Source organism: Neophocaena asiaeorientalis, unplaced genomic scaffold (assembly GCF_003031525.2).
Source record: "Neophocaena asiaeorientalis asiaeorientalis breed wild unplaced genomic scaffold, Neophocaena_asiaeorientalis_V1.1 scaffold960, whole genome shotgun sequence".
In the NCBI taxonomy this organism is placed as follows: Eukaryota; Metazoa; Chordata; class Mammalia; order Artiodactyla; family Phocoenidae; genus Neophocaena; species Neophocaena asiaeorientalis.
This window is the reverse complement of record NW_020173498.1, coordinates 128,778-150,169: the sequence shown is the minus strand read 5'-3', so window position 1 is coordinate 150,169 and position 21,392 is coordinate 128,778. Positions and strand designations below refer to the sequence as shown.

Genomic DNA, 21,392 nt, shown 5'->3' with positions numbered 1-21,392 from the left:
ATGCAGATGGTCGTAGTCTTAAATAAGATGATCCTGGAAGGCCTCACTGAGAAGGTGACATTGGAATGAAGATTTAAAGGAGGTGAGGGAGTGAGCGAGAGATTTATCCGGGAAGAGGGTTCCGGGCAGATGAAACAGCTGCACGAGCAGGTGCTCGGAGGTGCAAGCAAGGAGGCTGGAGCAGCATCAGCAAAGGGGAAAGGAATAGGAGCTGAGGTCCGGGAGGGAGGTGTGCAGGGCTTTGCGGGAGGTAAGGGAGCCACTGGAGGGTTTGGAGCTGAGGAACGACTGCAGTCCAATTTGTAACAGGATTGTCTTGGTCACGGTACTGAGAACAGACTAAAGGAGTTAGGCAGCCCTACCCTTTACTGTGTGACCTTATACCAGCGAGAGAACCCCTTTCTGCCTTAATTTCCTCCATGTATAAAAGCAGAAGAAAGTAATAGTCTTTACCGCATAGGGTTGCTATGAAGATTAAATGAGTTCGTCGATGTCAGGCACTTCAGTGTCCTGCGTGTAATAAGCTCACTGTATGCTTTGCTCGTATTATTATGGCTCTAATATATGAGGTCCTAGAAGCACGTGGCAGATAAGGTAGGTTGAAAAAAATAGGCCGTTTTTTTTCATAATCTCATTTATTAATTTCTTGGAGAAAATTTTATTGAATGGATGATGTCAGTCTTAAAGCTATGAAATACTCCTGAAGACAGTATTGTGGATACTCAGTAGATGTTGACTTGCAACACTGCAACTGGCATTTGATTTTGACCATTTTTGCTTGAGGTCTGTTTAAGTGCGAATTCAACACATACAAGGCTCCAAAAATGATAAAATAATGCTCAAAGTGAAGCGCTATTCCTTCCTCGTGAGCTCTTCTGTTGCGGCAGATGGTCTTTATTGCTCTGGTTATGGGTGGGTGTACATGTATGTCTAGCAGACAATCCTGACTTGAGGCCTCTGTGAAAAAAAACAAACAAAACAGAAAACAAACTAACAGAAAAACATCCCATTGATAGGCCCCAGTGGCCAGAGACTAAAAACTTAGTCCCTCACACAATCTTCGTCACGCCCCATGACACACTTGTGGTTCAGTGTTCCAGTACTATTCAGTGGGCTCCTAGTTAAGAGCTGAGCTATCTCCTAAAATATGCTAATGTCAACTAGAAACATTACTAAACACAAATCCTTGTGTGGAACCAACTGAAACAGAGCAGAAACCGGTTCCTTTCATTTATTTTATATTTTATGATGGACTGCACATGAAACTATGCATTATGGTAGAGTTAAGGGTGTAGGACAGCTTATTTCAAATAACAGCTCAACCAAGGGCTAGGACTATAGGTAACTAATTCTCTGTGGTTCAATTTCTTTAAGTCTAAAAGGCAGGGGGAGGATCATGGTGGGCTTAACTAAGGTTTGAAGCTTGCATGTGCATAGGGAGAAATGAATCCCTAAATCATCCCAGCTGGTTAAGGCAAGTCCTGTCATTTTTTTTAAAAAATAAATTTTATTTATTTATTTTGGCTGCGTTGGGTCTTCGTTGCTGCACACAGGCTCCCTCTAGTTGCGGCGAGCGGGGGCTACTCTTCGTTGCGGTGCACGGGCCTTTCATTGTGGTGGCCTCCCTTGTTGCTGAGCATGGGCTCTAGGCGCACGGGCTTCAATAGTTGTGGCACGCAGGCTCAGCAGTTGTGGCTGCGGGCTCTAGAGCACAGGCTTAGTAGTTGTGGCGCACAGGCCCAGTTGGTCCGCGGCACGTGGGATCCTCCCGGACCAGGACTCGAACCCGTGTCCCCTGCACTAGCAGGCGGATTCCCAACCACTGTGCCACCAGGGAAGCCCCTGTCCTTGTTTTTTAAGGAGAGTCTTCCATTAAGTTGTTGAGGGTCTGGCCTAAGTGGAATTGCTCAGAGTTCTTAGTCACTATCAGCTTCGGTTGGTTAGAATCAGCTGTGGTAAACACAGACTTCACTTCTGATATCTGAAAAGTAGGAGTTGCTGCAAGTGGAAGATCTTCTTTCAAAGTATGTATGCTGCCAACAAAAAATTGTCACTCGCCATCTGCCTCTACAAGGATTAGGTCCCTAGCCACTGCACTCACTGACCTTCCACACACCATGAAAGGAGTTCTGGCTGGAGATCAGGAATGAGGCACCCCGTGCTCTGGGAAAAACTGGCAGAGAGTTAGATATTTTCAGGGGAAGGTTTTATGAGCCCAATTTCTTGCATCTTCTCACATCTAGAAAAGCACTAAAATCATTAACAGAGACACCTGCTCCTTGTGACTAGCACCAACCTTCCGTCAAAATGTGTGCTTGAGGGCACCCAACCCCCTTTACCAAAAGCACATATACTGACTCACCCCGCCAGCCACCACCTCTTCGGAGCAATTCCTCAGAGCTACCTGAGAGGCTGTCTCTGGGTCTATAGTCCCCATTTTGCCCCCAATAAAACTTAGCTCACAACTGTCTCCTTGTGCATTTTTTTTCAGTTGCCAATGCACTGCAATTTGCTTTTTCACTCAAGATTGTATATATAAGATCTATTCTTGTTGATACTTGTAGGGGATGAAAGAGAGATGCCAAACGTGACACCCACCCACATTTTGGTGTTACAGCAACTGAGTGAATGGTGGTGCAGGAAACGCAGGGAAGAGAAGCAGATATGCAATGGGAGTGGAGATAACGTGTGGCCACGGGGGCATCACAGAGGTACTTGCAAATGTAACTCACCCACTGTCCCCCCCCTTTTTTTTTTTTTTTTTTTTTTTTAATGCGGTACGCGGGCCTCTCACTGTTGTGGCCTCTCCCGTTGCGGGGCACAGGCTCCGGACGCGCAGGCTCAGCGGCCATGGCTCACGGACCTAGCTGCTCCACGGCATGTGGGATCTTCCCGGACCGGGGCACGAACCCGTGTCCCCTGCATCGGCAGGTGGACTCTCAACCACTGCGCCACCAGGGAAGCCCCCCACTGTTCCCTTTTAAGATGCTTTTCAAGTAGCCTCACTCTTTGAAACAAACAGGGAAGTGAGCCACACTATCTAGCCTGTCTAGTGGCCACCCTATCTTCTGCAGATAGAAAGTAGTCCCTTCCCATGGTAGCAAATAACGTGATAGGGCTAGAGTGACAGTCCTCCCCGATGGCCTGCATCTGGTTGACACCTGGTAATAGGGCCCTCTGTTGATGCAGTCCTTCAAAATCCAGCCTCGGATGCCCTTCACCCCCATCGGTGGCAGCCCCCCCCTCACCGCAGACCTGGCCCAGCTCGCAAAGGCCTCTTGCAAAACTAGACTCCAAGCCTGGGCTTCCGGATTTAGGCCAGGGTGGCTCGGATCTGGGACGAGTGCTGGACGGCCTGCACCACGCCCAGCTCCCCGGATACACGGAGCGCTCGGATACTCCCTGACCCGGAGACAAAGAGCACGCGCCGGCCTATCCGTCGCAAGCCCCGCCCCATGCCCTGCCCCCGGGACGTCCGGAGCGCCTCGACCCCTGCCTCTAGCCCCGCCCCGTGCCAAGCCCCGCCCCCGGACTCAGAGAAAGCGCTGCGACATTTCCGGCAGGAGTGCGACTCCTGCCTCGTAGCCGTGTGCCCCTTCGTTGGCGAGTGCAGACCTTTGGGAAGGAGGTTCGTGTACTTTGGCATTATTATTACTATTATTTTACACCTGTTTTGACTTTTAGAAATGAGTTGAGAGGCTTTGCTGCCGCCTGCTCTTCGTCCTCCGGATCCAGGCGGCGGCTTTAGGCTGCGTGGTAGGTGCTTGTGTAGTCCCTCGTTTCCTGCTTTCCTTAAAGTGGGCTGTGAATCCCGCGGAGACCCTGAGCTCCTGAGGCAGATGCTTACCGAGGTAGCGTCGAGGTCATTAGTTTCCTGGAGGTTTTATTGGGCCATCTCCTTAAAAATCTCGGTGGCTCAGTGTTACGTCGAATTAATGGCGGTGGTACAATTCCAAGCCCCCCCCCTTATAGACAATAATTTAAACAGAAGAGGTTATGTATTTTCAAGCTTAGCCTCGTTGGATACCAGATGCATTTCTTTAAGAAATTAGGAGTTACACCCTGCTTTGCCAAGGGTGTAGTGTTCTACGTAATTATGACTTGGGCTTTGTATATTTCATCCTTCCTCCTCGCCCCCCATCTAACGATAATTATGAGTAATGCAAAGTTAAATAACCATCTGGAAACTTTACAAATGTTGAGTATTGAAATCAATTCTTTGGGCAGGGGTAAAAAGCAGCACCCTTTCCCCCCAGAAAGGGCAACTAAAATACTTGAATTAAGGGCACAGGAGGTGTGTTTACTTTCCAGTTTAGTTATAATTTGGTTAGGTGTTGAGGAGATTAGCTCATTAACTGTACAGAGCTGGTCAGTGAAGTGTCCTGTGGGCCTATGTTATATTAGAATTTAGGTTATTACTAGAACGGCTGGTATCTGTTCAGCAATTACTTTGTGCAAAGCGCCTTTACATATTATCCCATTTAATGCCCATAGTAGCCCTAGGAAATTTGTACCATTGCTATCCTCAGCGTAGGTACGGTGAAGGAAACTGAGGCTTAGAGACGTTGGGTGGCTTGCCCATTCTTCTTAGCTCCCAAGGGTCTGGAGCTGGAACTTGGACGCACTGCTTCCTGGCTGCTAGCGAGCTGTGCTGTTAACTGCCTCTGATCCAGCCCCTCCTCCGCAGGTGCAGGCCTGGTGTGATCTTCCATTTGGACAGAGTGAAAGAGAACAATGGAGAAGGACTCTGGCCCACTGTAAGTGCCCAGTGAAATGGGGGTGGAATAGTCAGGAGCTTTTCAAAACCCGAGTTTCTTTCATCATCTGAAAAGGGCGCTGAGCCAAGACTGCTGGACAGCTTGGGCTGTGGGAGGATATGGACATGTAGGCCAGGGACTTGTGTTCGAGTCCCAGCTCTGCCACTGACTCTAGGCAAGCCATCTAACCTCTCTGGGATTTATTTGCGTTTTTACCATGATAGGATTGTTCTGGAATGGTGACCTTTTTGATCCCATTCTATGGTTCCATGCTGTTTCGTTTGTTTTTTGTGTTTTTAACACGGTTGGCACTGATTTCTTACTGCTCCGTTTTCAGAGTGCCTTTACATTGGATCGGCTTTGGCTACGCAGCACTGGTTGCTTCCGGCGGGATCATTGGCTATGCAAGAGCAGGTACGGTTTGTAGTTACTTAACCTCTTAAAATCTTATTCCCGGTGAAGAGTGAGTCCCCAGGGTCCTCAAACTGCAGTCTTATTGGAGTCAGGTTTGCTTTAGGCCCTCTCGCTGGAGTGCAGGCTTATTATCAGTCCTGTAGCTGTACTTGCCTTGGCGGTTATCCGGCTGAGCTACACCAGGCTTCTTGTCCAGTCACTTGTTTTTTTGACTCTTTAGATAAAGATACCGGTTAGGGATGGTAGTAGATTGTTATTATCATCACCTGCCATACATCAGCCTTGACCCCAGAGGGCCATCTCTGCTCTTCAAGTAGAAGGAAACCTCTAGTCTTCGCAGAAGCAGTTTTGAGGTCTCCGCATTAAATCAGGCACAGGGCACAGATGTGTCAGTGAACATGCTTGTTTCCACCCCACTCCTTGCCTGCATCCCCCCTGCCATCGCACACACCAGAATTCTTGCTCTCCAGGTCATTTTTTAACTCACTGACTCTCTTTCCCTTTCCTTTGGGGATGAGCCCAAGGTCCTGCCCATGGAGAGTTCCAGTCCTTGCAGGGTTAATCAGGCCTGGCTCGGAGCCCTCCCTTTCTCCCTGGGAGGAAGTGTCCTGCGTGTTAGAGGAGAGAGGACCCATGTGGTACGACCCTGACCTCTCTGGTAAAATGGCAAACTCCCCCATACATTTTCCTCGTTGAGAATGCCTTGGTCCTGGACCGCGTTGAGAGACGTTCTCTTTGCTGTTTTCCTCTGTAGGGGAGGGCGGTCTGGTGGATTCTGTCAGTGAGATGAGTGTCTGCCATTGCAGTGCAGCTGTGTGTTTGCTTCCCTGCAGGCAGTGTCCCGTCCCTGGCTGCCGGGCTCCTCTTCGGTGGATTAGCGGGCTTCGGGGCCTATCAGCTGTCTCAGGATCCAAGGAACATTTGGGTTTTCTTAGGTATGTCGGTTTCAGCGTCTCCCTGACGCATCCCTGGGTTGGTGGGATGTGACAGGTTCTTCACATTGCGACGGTTTTACTGCTTCTGCCAAGTCCTAGGCAAGTTTTGAAATGAGGGCGGGGCGGGGGCGTCTTGTGCTGGTTTCTACTTATCTTTTATGTACAGAATATGGAAAGGTTTTCATACCTCATGAATGTAGATTTACCCAGTGAAGTAAGTGTTAAACTTGTGTAAGGCAGGCATGTGTCTCTTAACCATTGTGATTCCCCGCTGAAGACCGTCTGCTTGAGCGTCACTGAAGGACCACATGTCTGGGTTAGGTTTGCATCGGTATTGCATTTTTCCCATTTGAAAATCATTTGTTAGCCTTTTAGATGTAAACTAAGTGTGTAAGATGTAGGCCCTGCCTTCAGGGAGGCTTTACCTTCACCGGGGACATAAAACATGACTGGGGCTGCTTCCATGTCCTATGAGCAGCACAGACGGTGAGGGGCGTGGGGAGGGGAAGGTTACTTATCAGGGTGGCTTTGGTGCATTTTTCCTGAGCCCCACCCTGTGTCAGACACTGGGTGTGTGGGCCCCTCGCTGTCCCCACAAACCCACAGGATGAGAAAACACGCAGTTCTGGCCCTCACGGAGAGCGGGCGTGTCACAGTGGTTTGTCCAAGTCGGCCTGGGCTGGGAAGGAGGAAGCGCCCAGCTCTCAGCTCTGCTCGGCGGCTCTCTTGCAGCCCCGGAGTTACTCTCAGGCCCCTTTGTCCCCTTTCTGACACCCCAGCGAGCAACCTCACCATCTACTTGAAGACAAAACAGCAGCCGTCACGTGGAGACTCCCTCATGCCATCGGCCTCTAGGCCTTCCCCTGTCCTGGTTCTTGTCTCCAAGGCTGGTCCCTCCACCAGGCTTTGGGTCTCTACTGCTTCACCTTCCCCGGAGCTTTACACCGTCACTGATGCCAGCCCTTCTCCGATGTGCTTATCTCTCACCCATTTTAAAAAAAAAAAAAAAAGGACCTCTCGTGACCCCACTGCTTTCTTCAGTTGCTGCCCTTCTGCTTCCTCTTCAGGAACTTCTCTTAAAAAACAGCCATTACACTCCCATCTTCACTTCCTCACCTCACATTCTCAACCCACCTCGGCCTCCACTTCTGGCCCCTTAGTCCACGGGAATAGCTCTCCCTGAGGCTGCCAGGAACCTGTGTGTTTCAAAATTCAGCTTACACTTAGTTCTCATTTAATTTGGCCTTTTAGCTGTTCTCAGCACAGTACACCAATCCATTTTCCATTCTCTTGTTTTTCCTTTTTATTTTCTGATTCCCTTTTGTCTGTTTTGTCGACCTGTCTTCCATTTCAACCATTAGATACCAAGGTTCTTAAAATCTGGCTCTTTTAATGTTCTTTATATTCTCTCACTTGGCAATATGGTTGAAGCCCAGGTCTTAAATTACCACCGATACACAAATGACTCACAAATTTCTCTCTTCTCCGAGCTTTACTCTCGTGTATCCAGTTGCCTGCTCGAAAGCATTCAGCTGTGTCATGGCATCTGCCCACACCTGGCTTCCTATCCTCACACACGCTTGGTCTCCTGGTGTCCTCCCTCCATTTGGGTCTCCGTTGCTCCCCTCCCCTCCATCTCTGTCTGATTGATCAGCAGGTCCTGTCAACACTACCTGCAACTCGTATCCCAGGCTGTCCCCTTCCCTACCTCCACGGCCACCATCCACGCCCCAGTTAGCCCCCCTCTTGCCTGCATTCCCGAGGAAGTTTCTCAGTTGGTACCCTACCTCCTCTCTGTTTTCCCTGAAGTTTGCTCCCTGTGGTACAGCCACAATTATATTTTCAGAATGCAGCTCTTTGTATGTATCCCTCTGTGTAATATCTTTTAATGGCTTTTCATTGCTCTTCGGAAGAAGACCACAGTCCGTCCCGTGGCCCTCGAGGCTCTGTAGGCCGTGGCCCTCTTCCTCCCTCAGTCTCGGTTTCTGTGCCACACCACGTCTAGCAGCCCCCTCTCCCTGCAGGGCCCTGCGTATATTACACCCTCTGCCTGGAATGTGCTTTCCTCCCCTTGAGCTCGTTAAGCGCGACTCTTCACATCGCGGCTCAGTCTTCACTTTCTCAGCAAGTCCTTCTCCCTCAATGGGCTGGATCCCCTGTTCATCACGTTATTTGTTTTGCATTAATTGGCGCCTGTAGCACAGATTATACTTCTGAGTTTTTATTTGTGTGATTCTTTCAAGTTAGTCCTATCAAACTCCAAACGCCGTTAGGGCAGAGATCTTTTTGATGACAGTTGTGTTCCCAGCACCTGGTGCAGTGCATGGCAGGTGGTAGGTATTTGAATAGATGTCGAGTGGGAAGAGCCTAAGAGCACACAGGGTAAATAGCATTGGCATAGGAAAAATGCCATTTAGGAGAAAACTAAGAAATTTATGGCTGAAGAGTGGTAGGAGGTGAGGCTGGAAAGGCAGGCTGGGCTCAGACACTGAGAGCCTTTGACTCCAGTATTTGTACTTGGTCCCATTGACTGTGGGTGGCTGTGGAGCTCCCCGACTCGGGGAAGGAGGAGGTATGAGGTCTGGGCCCTTGAAAGATGGGTGGGAGTTTGGCCGCATTTTCATCCTCCAACATATAAGATGTAGTGATCTTTGACTCTTTTTATCTTTTCATCAGTTACATCTGGAACCTTGGCTGGCATTATGGGAATGAGATTCTACCACTCTGGAAAATTTATGCCTGCAGGCTTAATTGCAGGTGCCAGGTACCCTCTGCTCTATTGCTAGTTCTAGTTTAATGCCCCAAACACTTTAGACATTCAAAATTTTACTTGTTTCAGTATATCTGATGCTGAGCATCGACTGAAATGATTTAAATTCATATACAAACAGGAAAGGCTGCAAAAACAGCAGATTTAATGTCAAAATGAAATAAGTATATTCGTTCACTTTGGGAATGGTTTTTGCTTTCACATTTGCTCTCTGGTCCATCCTGGCCCCTTTCTGCATTGGAGGAAGCTCCACGACTGCAGCCGTTTGTGTGACTTTCAGCATGGGGTCCATGTTTCTTAGTTGTAAGGTGTCCTTTATTATTGAAAATTTTGCTGAAAGGGAATTCTGACTGAATCCTATTTAACGTCAGTCGTAATTAACTTTAATTATAAAATCCAAACCAGATTGTTCTTAAAAATGTAGTCTTTAAGTATAATAAAGATACCCCCAAAATAGAATTTTTAAAAATCTGCTTTGGAAAAAGATTACTTACCCAACCTTGATCATAGTTATGATGCTGTCAAGAATTATGTTTTATAATCAGCATAGACCAAGGTCAAGAGCTGTAAACTGGGAGGCTGGAGACCTACCACTGATGACCTGCCTGACTGGGGAGGCCTTGGTCTCTCCAGCCTTGTTTTCTCATCTTTGAATTATTGGCTGTTAGATTAGGAACTTCAGCTCACGTGTATGATTTCAAAGCCCCAGTGCAGGACTGCCTTTCACGAGTTCTTCCTTTGGCACCTCCAGGGGTGGGAGTTCGTCCCTGCTTGCTCTGCCTTGGCATCTCCTCGCCATGTAGTTGTGAGGGACCTGCTGAGTCCCAGTCCCTTAAAAATAGTCAAGGGCCTGTGCTGTTCTTTATCTGATTTTTTGTTTTTTATGTGTTTCCTTTGAACAGTTTGCTGATGGTCGCCAAACTTGGAATTAGTGTGTTGGGTCAATCCCATCAGTAGTAGTCATGGCCCAGCTTGGACTCATGAAGAATTTTAAAATTTTCACTGTTTTTAGCATATTAAGATAAATAAGTACAGCATTTTCACATATTCTGACATTTTACTTAAAACAAAAACAAACCCAAAAAACCCAGCTTTGCAGAGAAGAAAGTCAGTTATTATCATTACAACCGTAAAGAGGTGGGTAGAGTGTAACACAAGAGCTTCTTCCTATAGTAGAAGCATACAGTTTGATTCTTGTATGTTGGTGTTATCTGTTCTTTCTGAATCTATAGGTAAAATCTCCAGGGATAAAATGTAAGGTGTCGCCATTGGGGCCCCTGAAACCCTGTACCCTACTCAGAGGAACAGTGTGAAAAAGATCTGTTAATGAGATTTAGGATATCTGTTCTTTTGCTTATCTTAGAGCACAGACCTACTTTGAAATTATGTTAAGTGAAATCAATGAAAATAAAGTTTACTGTAAATAATATTTTCTTCGGTGTCTTTGTTGCCAGAGCTGTCTAGAACATAGAATGAGATGTGAATAGCAAGAAGATAAAAGAGCATGAAGGTGTTTCTGTTAACATTTTATTTAGGAATTACCCATCCTGAATAATTTAAAGACCAAAGAAGGAAAGTTAGTTATTATTTGATTAGGTATTGCATTGAGCCTTGGATTTCTAAGATTAGTAGGACTGTGTAACCAAAAAAAGAGAAAAAAAATGAAAAAAATGAAATTGTTGTTAACCAGCACTGAGCTAACTCATTCTGATACCCCTTACCTTAGTTTCCCCCTCTTTAAAGAAAAGGGATATTTGCTACTTAGCTCAATCCGAACTGGTATTGATTGGATTTAGAATATGTAATTCAGGCATATACAATTTTGTGGATTGGCTTAAGCTCCTTGAAAGGAGTCCTAGTTTTCTCATCTTTGTTGTGTATGCCATGGTTTGACATGTCTGCCAGGGCCCTCTTTTTTTTTTAAATTTATTGAAGTATAGTTGATTTACAGTGTGTTAATTTCTACTGTACAGCAAAGTGATTCAGTTATACATACGTGTATACATTCTTTTTCATTTTCTTTTCCATTATGGTTTACACAGAATGTTGAATATAGTTCCCTGTGCTCTACAGTAGGACCTTGTTGTTTATCCATTCTATATATAATAGTTTGCATCTGCTCATTCCAAACTACCAATGCATCCGTCTCCCACCTGCCCTCCCACTTGGCAACCACAAGTCTGTTATCTGTGTCTGTGAGTCTGTTTCATAGATAAGTTCATTTGTGTCATATTTTAGATTCCACATAAAAGTGGTATCATATTTGTCTTTCTCTTTCTGACTTACTTCATTTAGTATGACAGTCTAGGTCCATCCATGTTGCTGCAAATGGCCGCCTTTCATTCTTTTTTATGGCTGAGTAGTATTCCATTGTAAATATGTACCACATGTTCTTTATCCATTTATCTGTTAATGGACATTTAGATTGTTTCTATGTCTTGGCTATTGTAAATAGTGCTGCAGTGAACATTGGGGTGCATGTATTTTTTGAATTGCAGTTTTTTCCAGATATATGCCCAGGAGTGGGATTGTAGGATCCTATGGCAACTCTACTTTTAGTTTTTTGAGGAACCTCCATACTGTTTTTCACAGTGACTGCACCAATTTACATTCCCGCAACAGTGTAGCAGAGTTCCCTTTTCTCCACACCCTCTCCAGCATTTGTTGTTTGTAGACTTTTTAATGATGGCCATTCTGACCTGTGTGAGGTGATACCTCATTATAGTTTCGACTTGTAGTTCTGTAATAATTAGCGATGGTGAGCATCCTTTTCATGTGCCTATTGGCATCTGTATGTCTTCTTTGGAGAAATGTCTATTTAGGTCTTCTGCACATTTTTCGATTGGGTTTGTTTTTTTATTATTGAGTTGTATGAGCTGTTTGTATATTTTGGAAATGAACAGGGCCCCTTCTTAAAGCGTAATGCCCATAGCTCTACACAGATGGGGTGTGACCAGGATACTGGATTCTAGACCGCACATTTCTGTTAGTACAACCAGAATCAAAATAAGATTTTTGGACAGCCCCATCACAGCAGTGACTCATTAAGCTTTTGGTCCACTGACACCCCAGTTCTTTTTCTCACATGCTGCTGTTAATAATAACTACTCATAGATAAGAAAGGGTTGATGCTTGATGTCACATACTTGCAGGTATTTTTTTTTTTTTTTTTTTTTTTTTGCGGTATGCGGGCCTCTCACTGTTGTGGTCTCTCCCGTTGCGGAGCACAGGCTCCGGACGCTCAGGCTCAGCGGCCATGGCTCACGGGCCCAGCCACTCCGTGGCACATGGGATCTTCCCGGACCGGGGCACGGACCCATGTCCCCTGCATCGGCAAGCAGACTCTTAACCACTGCGCCACCAGGGAAGCCCGAGGCCCTGGATTTTCTTCTGTAATGAAGTGTTTCCTAAGGACACCAGTTTGGGCCACCTTCAGTTCTAGTGTTGGGGTGCTAGCCTTAGACTCTGAATGACAACGATTCCCTGGAGGCGGGACTCAGTTCAGGTCCAAGGTAGACCCCTGTGTGACTGATCCTGTGGTTACCTCTGAGACTTCTAAGGCTGCCTACAGTTCCAAGGGGCGGGGATGGGATGGGGTGTCTTCATTGCCCAGCAGCCTTGACAGTGTCCTTGCTAAGAACCCCTTCCTCTCCCCGGCCAAGTTTCCCAAGTACTTACTGTCCTAAGATTGTGCTGGGTCCCAGAAGGAAAAGAAAAACAAACCATGGCTTGCCATCATGGAGTCTAGTGGAGAACACTGACATCTAGACAAACAAAGGCAACATAGAAATACATGGCTAATGGAGGTAGGTAGACATTACCCCAGGGGCACAAAAAAGTGGTCAGTTCTCTTCAGGGAGTCTAGGAGGGCTTCACAGAGGAGATGGTGGTTGAGCTGAGCCTTGAAGGATGAGGAATTCATAAACAAGGACAGACAAATGTTGCAGGTAGAGGGAAGGTATGTGCAGTGCCTCTGAGGCATGACACTGCCTGGCACAGTTGGGTACCTACAAGTTGGTGCGAATAGCATAGAGCAGGTGAGGTTGGCAACAACAGGAGATGAGACTGAGAGGCAAGGTCGAATCTAGATGACCTTGACATCCCCAGCTAAAGGTTTGAATGTAATCCATTTTCCCCCTCATTTTTGTTGTATTTTTTTCATCATTTTCGTTGGTTTTTGTTTCATAAAGATTTGTGGAAGCTCTCTGTATATAATGGGCACAGGTCCTTTATTACATATTACATTTTCTCCCAACCTATTGTGTCTTTTAACTTTGTTTATAGTTTCTGTACGTCTTTACATAGATCTATTACTTCATTGCTTTACAAAGTTCTTTCTTATTCCAAATTATAAAAATACTCACCTTGGGCTTCCCTGTGGCGCAGTGGTTGAGAGTCTGCCTGCCAATGCAGGGGACACAGGTTTGTGCCCTGGTCCGGGAAGATCCCACATGCCGCGGAGCGGCTGGGCCCATGAGCCATGGCCGCTGAGCCTGTACGTCCGGAGCTTGTGCTCCGCAGCGGGGGAGACCACAGCAGTGAGAGGCCCGCGTACCGCAAAAAAAAAAAAAACAAAACGACAACAAAAACAAAAAAATACCTAGTTCACAAGGTCGTTTAAAATTGAGATAAAATATGCTTGTGATAAAGAATGCATGTAAGACAGAAGGGTATACAGCAAAATTGTTTCCTTCTGACCCCAGACCCTTAGTCTCTCAACTTAAGAGGTAGCTATTATTTATTTATTGTCCCAGAAGCTTTCTGTGAGTATAAAACATAGAAATGTATCCTTTTTTGGTTACTGTTAAGACAAGTGAGGGCACAGAATTAACACTGAGTTACACTTTGCTACACTGTATCACACTTAACACCTTTTCTTTATCTGGACGTGGAGACTACCTCATTCTTTTTAGTGGCATTTTAATTATATGATGTGGCTGTCTAGTTTACCATTCCCCTACTGACAGAAAGATACCTTGTTTCAAGCTTTTCGCTATTAAAAAAATGCTGTACCAAGGAACATCACTAAGTCCCGGTGCACATGTGCAAATGAATCTTTAGGTTACATCCGTAAAAGCTGAGTCAAAGCAGATGAGGATTTAAAATTTTAATTGTCCGCAAAAAGAGTTGTACGGATTTACACTCCCACCGATAGCGGTTGAGAGATTTTGTTTCCTCATCTTTACTTAACATTGCGTATTATCAGACTTTTTATCTTTGACACATTAAGCTAGGGATCTGTAAACTTTTTCTGTAAATGGCCAGATAGTAAACATTTTAGGCTTTGTGGGCCATACTGTCTCTCTCCAGCTATTCAGTTTTGCCTTGTAATGCAAAAGCCACCATAAACAGTACATAAACAGGTGAGCATGGCTACCTTCCAACAAAGGTGTATTTATGGACCCTGAAATTTGAATTTCATATCGTTTTCACATAGTACAAAATAATAATCTTATTTTGATATTCTTTTCGACCATGTTTATTTTGATTTTATTTTTTTATAAAAAATTCTTAGCTTGCCAGCTGCACAAAAACAGACAGTGAACTGAATTTGGTTCACTGACCATGGTTCCAACCCCTGATCGAAGCCATTGTTTTATATCCTTAGTTTGACTTATTAAGCATCTTTTCATGTATTTATTGACCAGTGATGTATATTTTTTCTGTAAACTGCCCTTTTTTGTTTTTCTAATTGGTCTGTGACTCTATAATCAGTGTAGATTGTACTATGTTTTGATATTTGGGTAAGGCAAGTCTGTCATTGTTACTTTTCTGATTTTTCTTTACATACTTTTCCAGATAAATCTAGACTTAGCCTTTCAGCTTTAAATTTTACTAGGGGTTTTGATTATGATTGCATTGAATTATAGATAAATTTAGGAAGATTTGGGAGCTTTAAAACATTTACTCTTTAAAAAGTGTTTTTGAAATGTTGATTTACAATGTTGTATTAGTTTCAGGTGTACAACAGAGTGATTCAGTTATACATGTATATATATATATATATATTCTCTTTTAGATTTTTACAGGTTATTACAAGATATTGAGTATATAGTTCCCTGTGCTATGCAGTAGGTCCTTGTTGGTTATCTGTTTTATATATAATAGTGTTTATATTTTAATCCCAAACTCCTGATTTATCCCTCCACCCCCCTTTCCCCTTTGGTAACTGTAAGTTTGTTTTCTGTGTCTGTGACTCTGTTTCTATTTTCTAAATAAGTTCATCTGTATAATTTTTTTTAGATTCCACATATAAGCAATATCGTATGATATTTGTCTTCGACTCACTTCACTTGGTATAATCTCTAGGTCCATTCCTGTTGCTGCAAATGGTATTATTTCATTCTTTTTTATGGCTGAGTAGTATTCCATCGTGTATATATACCATATCTTTATCCATTGATCTGTCAATGGACACTTAGGTTGCTTCCATGTCTTGACTATTATAAATAGTGCTGCTGTGAACATTGGGATGCATGTATCTTTTCGAATTACAGTTTTCTCCAGATATATGTCCGAGAGAGGGAGCATTGGATGATATGGTAGTTCTATTTTTAGTTTTTTAAGGAAACTCCATACTGTTCTCCATAGTGGCTGCACCAATGTACATTCCCACCAACAGTGTAGGAGAGTTCCCTTTTCTCCACGCCCTCTCCAGCATTTAATTTTTGTAGACTTTTAAATGATGGCCATTCTGAGTGGTGTGTGGTGATACCTCATTGTAGTTTTGATTTGCATTTCTGTAATAATTAACGAGGATGAGCATTTTTTCATGTACCTTTTGGCCATCTGCATGTCTGTGGAGAAATGTCTATTTAGATCTTGTGCGCAATTTTTGATTGGGTTGTTTGTTTTTTTTTATTTTGAGCTATCTCATCTTTACTTAACATTGCGTATTATCAGACTTTTTATCTTTGACACATTAAGCTAGGGATCTGTAAACTTTTTCTGTAAATGGCCAGATAGTAAACATTTTAGGCTTTGTGGGCCATACTGTCTCTCTCCAGCTATTCAGTTTTGCCTTGTAATGCAAAAGCCACCATAAACAGTACATAAACAGGTGAGCATGGCTACCTTCCAACAAAGGTGTATTTATGGACCCTGAAATTTGAATTTCATATCGTTTTCACATAGTACAAAATAATAATCTTATTTTGATATTCTTTTCGACCATGTTTATTTTGATTTTATTTTTTTATAAAAAATTCTTAGCTTGCCAGCTGCACAAAAACAGACAGTGAACTGAATTTGGTTCACTGACCATGGTTCCAACCCCTGATCGAAGCCATTGTTTTATATCCTTAGTTTGACTTATTAAGCATCTTTTCATGTATTTATTGACCAGTGATGTATATTTTTTCTGTAAACTGCCCTTTTTTGTTTTTCTAATTGGTCTGTGACTCTATAATCAGTGTAGATTGTACTATGTTTTGATATTTGGGTAAGGCAAGTCTGTCATTGTTACTTTTCTGATTTTTCTTTACATACTTTTCCAGATAAATCTAGACTTAGCCTTTCAGCTTTAAATTTTACTAGGGGTTTTGATTATGATTGCATTGAATTATAGATAAATTTAGGAAGATTTGGGAGCTTTAAAACATTTACTCTTTAAAAAGTGTTTTTGAAATGTTGATTTACAATGTTGTATTAGTTTCAGGTGTACAACAGAGTGATTCAGTTATACATGTATATATATATATATATATTCTCTTTTAGATTTTTACAGGTTATTACAAGATATTGAGTATATAGTTCCCTGTGCTATGCAGTAGGTCCTTGTTGGTTATCTGTTTTATATATAATAGTGTTTATATTTTAATCCCAAACTCCTGATTTATCCCTCCACCCCCCTTTCCCCTTTGGTAACTGTAAGTTTGTTTTCTGTGTCTGTGACTCTGTTTCTATTTTCTAAATAAGTTCATCTGTATAATTTTTTTTAGATTCCACATATAAGCAATATCGTATGATATTTGTCTTCGACTCACTTCACTTGGTATAATCTCTAGGTCCATTCCTGTTGCTGCAAATGGTATTATTTCATTCTTTTTTATGGCTGAGTAGTATTCCATCGTGTATATATACCATATCTTTATCCATTGATCTGTCAATGGACACTTAGGTTGCTTCCATGTCTTGACTATTATAAATAGTGCTGCTGTGAACATTGGGATGCATGTATCTTTTCGAATTACAGTTTTCTCCAGATATATGTCCGAGAGAGGGAGCATTGGATGATATGGTAGTTCTATTTTTAGTTTTTTAAGGAAACTCCATACTGTTCTCCATAGTGGCTGCACCAATGTACATTCCCACCAACAGTGTAGGAGAGTTCCCTTTTCTCCACGCCCTCTCCAGCATTTAATTTTTGTAGACTTTTAAATGATGGCCATTCTGAGTGGTGTGTGGTGATACCTCATTGTAGTTTTGATTTGCATTTCTGTAATAATTAACGAGGATGAGCATTTTTTCATGTACCTTTTGGCCATCTGCATGTCTGTGGAGAAATGTCTATTTAGATCTTGTGCGCAATTTTTGATTGGGTTGTTTGTTTTTTTTTATTTTGAGCTATATGAGCCGTTTGTATATAAAATATTTACTCTTCAGTCCAGGACATTGTATGTCCCTTCATTTAATTCAGTTTTTCTTTTTTTAATGTCTTAAAACATTTTAGAATTTTATTCACTTAGTTCTTTGCATTTCTATTAAGATTATTGCATGATATTTTATGGTTTTGTTATTATTATGCATGGAACTTCTTCATATATATTTTCTAATTAGGTATTAATCTGAGCAATGAATTTCTGATATTAATGTATATGTTTCAGTCGACTCAAGCACATTGCTTGCCTTAGATTTTTGTCAACTACCCTTTATCTAGTGCTATGGCTTTATGTTGATATTTGCTATCACTGATGATTCCTAGAGACACTAGACAAAGTAATAAAATAAGAGAAATAAATGAGGTATAAAGTAATAGTGGAAAAGGAAAGAAATCAAAGATTTTAAATAGCTAATATAATTGTCTATCTAGAAAAGCCAAGACAAGCAACTAAAATCCTATTATAACTAATGAGGAAGTTCTATAAAGCTGCAAGAAACAAGATCAGCACCAAAACCCAATAGCTATCAGCAGCCATCATCAGTTCTCTTCCATACTATTGCTAATACCCAAGTCCAAGCCTCACTGTCTTTTAATCTTCTAACAGGACTCCCTGTTTTCATGCTCTGGCCCAACAATTAATTCTTTACCCAGCAGGCAGAGGCATATATCAAGTATAATTAGACTCCTAGTCTTAAAATTAAGTCATCTCTCACTACATTTATATCCCTTCTTTAGTCTCTATAACATCCTGGGTTTTTTTTTCTTTTTTCTTAATAGCACTTATAATAATTGGCAAATATACAGGGTTTTGTGTGTGTGTGTTTATTTAATGTCTGCGGAATGTATGTTCTATGAGATTGGAGGAAATGACGTTTTCTTTTCTACCATATATACTACACTTAGTACATAGTGGTTACTTAGTAAATATTTGCTGAATGGATAGATTGATCAAATCTATTTCTTAAAAATAGACTTTATTTTGTGGAACAGTTTTAAGAGACAGTACAGAGAGTTCCCACACACCTTACACCCAGTTTCCCCTATTAGTAACATCTTACATTAATTAACATGATACATTTGTTACAACTAATGAATCAATACTGATACATTATCACTAACTAAAGTCCATACTTCATACAGTTTTTCTTATTTTTTAACTAATATCCTTTTTCTATTTCAGGATTTTATCCAGGATACCATATTACATTTAGTTGTCATGTCTTCTTAGGCTCCTCTTGGCTGTGACTCTTTATTAGACTTTTTTTGTTTTTGGTGACTGAGTTTTGAGGAGTACTGATCAGGTATTTTGTAGAATGCACTTCCATTGGAATTTGTCTAGTGTTTTCCTCATGGTTAGACTGGGATTATCGGTTTTTAGGAGGAAGACCACAGGGGTGAAGTGTCATTTTCATCACGTCATATTAAAGTTACATATACGAACATGATATTACTGTTGATGTTGACCTTGATCATCTGGCTGAGGTAGTGTTCCTCAGGCTTCTCCATTGTGAAGCTATTCCTTTTTTCCCCCTTCCCCATACTGTACTCTTTAAAAGGAAGTCACTGTGCATATCCCACACTTAAGAAATGGGGAGTTGTGCTCTGCCTCCTTGAGGGCAGAGTATCTACATAAATTATTTGGAATTCTGCTGCATGGAAGATGCCTCTTCTTCCCTGTCTATCCATCCAACCATCCACTCCTTCACTATGGAATCATGTATATATATTTCCTGGTTTGGGTTATAATCCAATACTTCTCCATTAATTTTCTTGCTCAAATTGTTGCAGTTTTGACCATGGGGGACTCTTTCAGTTGGCCCATGGGTTCTTCGACATAGCCAATCAGTGTAGGCTTTTTTTTTTTCCCTTGTTTTTTGTTTTTATAGAACTTCCCTACTTTCTGGCACTGTAAGAGGCTCCAGGCTCATCTTGTATATTTCATGCTCCAATACTAGAATCAGCCATTTCTCCAAGTAGCCCTGGTTTCTTTTATTGGACAGTGATACTAGAAACCGAGACCTGGTGCTGGATAATGTTTGTTGCTACTAGGACATTATTTTATACTTTTCATTCCTTTTCACTTTTTAAAGTTGTTATTCCTTTTTCTAGTTTCTTAAGCTAAATGCTCAAATTCACCATGTCTTCAGTGTTTTTGTTTTTCTCATAAATGGAACAAGTGTATAATTTTTTTTCTTTGAGATCTGTTTTGACTGAGTTTTATAGGTTTTAATACAGAGGTCTGTCACTGTCCATTCCTAAAGGATGTTTATTTCATTTTAGATTTTCCCTTTTGACTTTGTAGTGGTTAGAACAATGTTATTGAATTTTATTTTATTTTAATTAATTTATTTATTTTTGTGGTACACGGGCCTCTCACTGTTGTGGCCTCTCCCGTTGAGGAGCACAGGCTCCGGACACGCAGGCTCAGCGGCCATGGCCCACGGGCCCAGCCGCTCCGCAGCATGTGGGATCTTCCCAGACCAGGGCATGAACCTGTGTCCCCTACATCGGCAGGCGGACTCTCAACCACTGCAGGGAAGCCCTGTTTTTGAATTTTTAAGTGGATGATTTTGGAGGCATACTTTTTTATTCTACTTTTATTAAACTGTGGAAAGAAGTTGTAGCTTACATATTTCAACATTTGAGAATTTGAGATTTTCTTTTTGGCCTAACATAAGGTCAATTTTTTGTGCATGTTGCATGTATAGTATTTTGCCTTATTGGTCAAAGTTCTATATAATATGTATGGTGGGTAAATTTTGTTTACTGTGTTACTCATGTACTTATTTTAAGGCCTCTAGATCTGTTTTCTAAGAAAAACCTCCCACTCTGTGGTTATGTCAATTTCTTCTTGTATTTGTGGTTAATCTTTGCTTCACATATTTATGTTGTTTTAACATTTGATTTTGAAAAATTTTAAATTTAGAGAAAAGTTTGTCTTTCTCTCTCTCTCTCTCCCTCTCTCTCCCTCTCTCTCCCTCTCTCTCTCTCTCTCTATATATATATACACACACACATGAACATAGATGCAGAAATCCTCAACAAGATACTAGCAAATCCAATCCAACAATGTATACAGAGAATTACATAATATGATCAAGTGGGATTTATTCTAGGTATACAAAGCTGGTTCAGCATTTGAAAATCAATCACTATAGTCCATCACATCAACAAGCTAAAGAAAAAAAATTGTATGATCAGTGATTATCAGTAGATGCACAAAAAGTGTTTGACAGAATCTAACACCATTCATAATAAAAACTCTCAGCAAAATAGGGAGGAATGTCTTCAACTTGATAAAGAAAATCTATTAAAAAAACCCAAAAACCCTACAGCTAACATCTTTCTTAATGGGGAGAAACTAGATGTTTTCCTGCTAAGATCAGGAACAAGGCAAGGATGTTCACTCCCACCACTTCTGTTCAGGATTGTACTGGAAGTCCTGGCTAGTTCAATAAGAAAGAAAAGGAGATAAAAAGCGCGCTGATTGGGAATGAAGAATAAAACTGGTTTTGTTTGCGGATGACATGATTGTCTATGTAGAAAATTTCAAAGAATCAACAAAGAAACTCCTGGATTTAATAAGCGATTATAACAGGAATTAGGATACAACTTTAATATAGAAAAGTCATTTGCTTTCTTATTTACAATCAATGAACAATTCAAATTTGAAATTAAAAATTGCATTAGCACTAAAATAAACAGGTATAAATCCAACAAATATGTGTAAGATCTATATGAGGAAAATGACAAGACACTGATGAAAGAAGTCCAAGAAGATGTAAAAAGATAGAGCGATAGTCCTTGTACATGGGTGGGAAGACCCAGGAGTGTCAAGATGTCAGTTCTTCCCAACTTGATCTGTATTTTTGCTTGTTCACTGCAATCCGAGTCAAAAATCCCAGTTATTTTGT

At 42.0% G+C, this 21,392-nt stretch overlaps 1 protein-coding gene across 2 annotated transcripts; it reads left to right on the top strand.

Moving 5' to 3' along the window:
- Window positions 1–3,527: 3,527 nt before the first annotated feature.
- TMEM14C (transmembrane protein 14C) lies at window positions 3,528–10,305 on the top strand. 2 transcript variants are annotated; one of them, XM_024747575.1, is made up of 6 exons: window positions 3,528–3,628; window positions 4,688–4,757; window positions 5,095–5,171; window positions 6,005–6,106; window positions 8,783–8,863; window positions 9,779–10,305. In XM_024747575.1, the coding sequence occupies exons 2-6, from the start codon at window positions 4,735–4,737 to the stop codon at window positions 9,784–9,786; spliced, it is 291 nt and encodes a 96-aa protein (XP_024603343.1). In that variant the 5' UTR covers window positions 3,528–3,628; window positions 4,688–4,734; the 3' UTR covers window positions 9,787–10,305. The 2 variants fall into 2 exon arrangements, with proteins under 2 accessions (XP_024603343.1, XP_024603342.1); XM_024747574.1 differs by having other exon boundaries at window positions 8,783–8,870.
- Window positions 10,306–21,392: the final 11,087 nt, after the last annotated feature.